This window comes from Palaemon carinicauda, chromosome 42 (genome assembly GCF_036898095.1).
Source record: "Palaemon carinicauda isolate YSFRI2023 chromosome 42, ASM3689809v2, whole genome shotgun sequence".
Classification (NCBI taxonomy): Eukaryota; Metazoa; Arthropoda; class Malacostraca; order Decapoda; family Palaemonidae; genus Palaemon; species Palaemon carinicauda.
The window spans coordinates 8125078-8129731 of NC_090766.1; the positions used below are offsets into that span (position 1 = coordinate 8125078).

At 38.6% G+C, this 4654-nt stretch overlaps 1 protein-coding gene across 1 annotated transcript; it reads left to right on the forward strand.

The window, feature by feature from the left end:
* Positions 1 to 638: 638 nt before the first annotated feature.
* LOC137632871 (putative CENPB DNA-binding domain-containing protein 1) lies at positions 639 to 1148 on the forward strand. The gene has a single exon (XM_068364966.1). It carries the CDS (start codon positions 639 to 641, stop codon positions 1146 to 1148), a length of 510 nt encoding a protein of 169 aa, XP_068221067.1.
* The last annotated feature ends 3506 nt before the right edge of the window (positions 1149 to 4654 follow it).

Genomic DNA, 4654 nt, shown 5'->3' on the forward strand with positions numbered 1-4654 from the left:
TGGAGGTACACTCAGGCATGCTGTTCTATCTGATTTCTCTTCTTCTTTTTGATATATAAATATATATATATATATATATATATATATATATATATATATATATATATATATATATATATATATATATATATGAGATTTTATAGTTTACATGTGAAGGATCTGATTTAATGTTGTTACTGTTCTTGAAATATTTTTATTGTTTATTCTTCTGTAGTTTATTTATTTCCTTGTTTCCTTTCCTCAATGGGCTATTTTGCCATGTTGGAACCCTTGGGCTTAAAGAATCCTGCTTTTCCAATTAGGGCCATAGCCTAGCTTGTAATAATAATAATAATAATAATGATAATAATAATAATAATAATGATAATAATGATAATAATAATAGGGCAAGTTAGTTTAGAAATACAGTAATACCTTGAGATACGAGCAACTTACGTCCCAACATACGTCAGCTTACAGATGCTGACGTTAGGTGGTCGAGCGCGTGGGAACTGATGTCTGAACACATCTCCGTGCATTGCCCATACAGTTTGAATTATTTACGTGTTTTTAACGGTAATTTGTTTACAATTAACTTTTTAGTCATGGGTCTAAAGTATGCGAGTGGAAACTAGGGCAGTGATAAGAAAAAGCGCATGATGATGATTGAGGTGAAACGTGAAAGTATCGAGAAGTATGAGAGTGGTGTACAAGTGTCTGAGCTGGCCCACCATTACCAGAGGAGTTTATTGACAATATGTACCATCCTCAAACAGAAGGATGCTATTAACAGCACGAAGCCTTTGAAAAGCCTAGCCATCTTGTCGAAGCTACGAAGTGATGTAAATGATGAGATGGAGAGGCTTCTGTTGTTGTGGATTAAGGAGCAGCAGTTGGTGGGAGATAGCGTGACTGAGGCAATCATCTGTGAAAAGGCCAGCGCAATCTATGAAGACTTGAAACAGAGGGAAGCAGGCGAGAGTGGGGAGACATCGACGCCAGTGGAGACCTTCAAAGGCAGTTGTGGCTGGTTTGATAACTTCAAAAAGCAAACTAGTATCCACTTGTTTGTGAAGCATGAGAAAGTTGCAAGTTCTGACGTGAAAGCCTCAGAGGAGTACGTCGAACGTTGTGCCTCACTTGTTGCTGAAGAAGGCTACATCGCATAACAAGTCTTCAGCTATGATGAAACTGGCCTTTTTTGGAAGAAGATGCACAGGAGGACATTCATCACGGTTGAGGAGAAGAAACTGCAGAACCATAAACCCATGAAGGATCAATTGACTCTAGCCTTGTGTGCCAATGCCAGCTGTGACTGTAAGGTCAAGCTACTTCTGGTGTACCACTCAGAGAACCCACGTGCTTTCAAGAGCCAAAGGATCTTGAAAGAAAAACTCCAAGTCATGTGGCGCGCAAATCCAAAGGCTTGCATTACGAGACATTTCTTCACAGAGTAGGTTAATCTGTGATTTGGTCCGGCAGTCAAAAAGTATTTGTTGGAGAAAAACCTGCCGTTAAAATGTCCTCTGATCCTAGACAATGCCCCTGGTCACCGTCCTGGTCTTGAAGAGCACATTCTTGAAGAATTCAAGTTTGTCAAGGTCCTCTATCTCCCACCCAACACCACACCACTCCAGCTTATGGACCAAGAGATCATTTCCAACTTCAAGAAACTGTACACGAAGCATTTGTTTAAGAAATGCTTCGATGTTACAAACACCAATCTCACCCTTTGTGAATTTTGGAAGGACCACTTCAATATTGTTCATTGCTTGAAAATTATTGATGAAGCATGGCAGGGTGTAACGCGAAGAACCTTAAATTCAGCATGGAAAAAATTGTGGCCACATTCCGTAACTGGAAGGGACTTCAAAGGATTTGATATGCTGCAGCCTGATCCCAAACTCATTCTGTTGGAAGAGATCATATCTCTTGGAAAGGTCATGGGGATGGAGGTAGATGAGGCAGATGTAAGCGACCTTGTCGAGGAGCATCAAGAAGAGCTCACGATGGAGGAATTGATAGAGGTCCAGAAGATGCAACATATGGAGGTGTTGCTAGAGCTCAGTAGCGAGGAGGCAGAACCGGAGGAACGCCTTTCTTCGAAGGACATTAAGGAAGTGTTGGCCAAGTGGCAGGAAGTGTCTGATTTTGTAGAAAAGAGACATCCAGACAAATGGTCTTGTGGTTGTGCTTCAGCTTATTACGACGACACTTGCCTAAGTCGCTTCTGCAACATGTTGAAAGGGAGACAGAAACAAATCTTCATGGATAGGTTTTCTTTTAAAAGGCCTACAACAAGTGAAGATGAAAGCAAGGGAAAAAGAGTTAAGACAAGTGAGGAAGAGTGAAAAAAGGAAAATAAAAAAGTAGGAAATAAGATACATAAGATTAAAACTTATTTTAAAATTAAGTGATGTTGTAAGCTAATTCCATTAAGTAAATTTGATTATGTAAGTGTTAAGATACGTAATGTAAGCAATAGTGTAACGAACATGTACCATTTATGTCTCTCTCCTTCCCTTCCTCCCTCCCTCCTCCGCACACACCGCCGTTAGCCGCTACCATCTGTCTTGAAGGTAAGAACTCCATAATACAGCTACATTTTATTGCAGATCACAGTCCAAAAGTCATTTATGTCATTTTGTGAGAGTATGTTGTGAATTTGAACAATTAAGAACATGTTTTTACATTGTTATATCATTGATTTGGGTGTTTTTAAGAGGGTGGGAATGGATTATTTTTTCCAATTGTTTTGTAAGGGAAAAATTGATATGAGATACGAGTACATTGACATGCGACCTCGGTCCTGGAACGCATTATGCTCATATCCCAAGGTATTAATGTACAGCCTTTAACCAAAGACTCTCCGACCTCTTTAAACTACACAAAAGGACCTAAAGAAATCAAGACCTTTTGGAGCTCGTCTCTATGAAAAGTAGACTCGTTTTTAAGTGCTGTATTAGAGTTCAGTGGTAGTGCATTATTGTCATCAACCCTGCTATAATCATCTACCCTTGTTTTCTGGATTTCCCCTGAAGTAAAAGCAAGTTGCATTTTACACTTTGAACTTTTAGCTTGGTCGCCAACCAAAGAAACAATTTTTCATAAAAAGAACAGTGAGGCCTTTGAACGGTAGTGCCATAGCCTCTGTACCATGGTCTTCCACTGCCTTGGGTTAGATTTCTCTTGCTTGAGGGTACACTCGGGCACACTATTCTTTCTTATTTCTCTTCCTCTTGTTTTGTTAAAGTGCTTGTTGTTTGTAAAGGAGATATTTATTTTAATGTTACTCTTCTTAAAAATCTAATTTTTCCATATTTCCTTTCCTCACTTGGCTATTTTCCCTGTTGGAGCCCCTGGGCTTATAGCATCCTGCTTTTCCAACTAGGGTTGTAGTTTAGCAATTACTGTAATAGTAATAATAATAATACTGCACCAGACACTAGAAACAAAGAGAATCTGGATTGCTATCACCCAGAAACACTTTTCTGGACCAGTCTATGCAGTAATTAATAACAATATCTATGATAATAAATCTCTTTAAGCACAAAAAATCTAAATCTGAACAAACTATAGTATGGGGCCTGTCATCCAAACCTGACAGCAATGCAGAGACTGAAGGCAAATGCAATATAACTTTCCCACGCTATTGGTTCATTGCCATTAATGGCTAGATTGTTTGAATAGTTTACTTTTTTAGTTTTAGGCAAGGGCGGATCTAGAGGGGGGGTTAACGACGTCCTAACCCCCCCTCAAATTTTGAAAGTGCCCTTTCGAGTTTTCAAGGTGCCTTCTTGAGAACATTAAAATACGAAGTAGTAGCCTATATTCTAAAATGTAGACAACTGTCATGACACAGTTATCACGGCAATGATTATAAACATGAACCTCGTTATGTCGGACACCTGGGAAGTGGTTTTTGGTTCTTCTCTAATGATATTGTCTATTCCATTAATTTTTGAGCAGATTTGTAAAGTGCCTTTTTAAGTGATTACAGGTGCCCTTTTTTCCTCACTGAAAAGTCTGGATCTGTCCTTGTTTAGGGGTAAGGGTCCAATAACTGGGATTCCATAGAGAGGCAATATGAACATCAAGGGAGGTTTATAGAAATAATTAGTACTTTAATCTGCTAAGAATTAAAGAAAAATTCTTGAATAATGTGTACAGTAATTTGAATATGTGAGTAATATGGCTGTAAATCATAAAAAAACTATGTTTAATATTTTTTACGACTAATAACGTAAAGTTATGTAATTTCCAATATTTAACTTAGCCGGTGATTATATAAGCTGCAACTCTGTTGCTCGACAGAAAACTCTACGTTAAAAATCCGCCAGCGATCGCTATGCAGGTAGGGGGTGTACTTCAACAGCGCCATCTGTCGTGCAGGTACTCAGTACTCAATGTAAACAAAGAACTCAATTTTCTCTCTGTCGGGCTACCGGCAAGACCTACTAATTCGCTGTTGCTAACTGGATTTGTTTTCACAACTATTGGTGAAGTACACTATTCTAGTTTTGAGCTTTCGCTATGCAGGTGTTTTATCTTCATCTCAAAACTTGAACTCGTTTTGGATAGATTTAATTATGGTGACAAAGAGAGTATGGACTTTCTTTCATTTTTAAATGGCCGACCCTTCCCTTAGACGGAAGTGTGTTTAGGCTTTTAGTAA

Excerpts from the sequence above, each read along its gene's own strand:
- LOC137632871 (XM_068364966.1), top strand. The coding sequence starts at position 639 with ATGATGATTGAGGTGAAACGTGAAAGTATCGAGAAGTATGAGAGTGGT.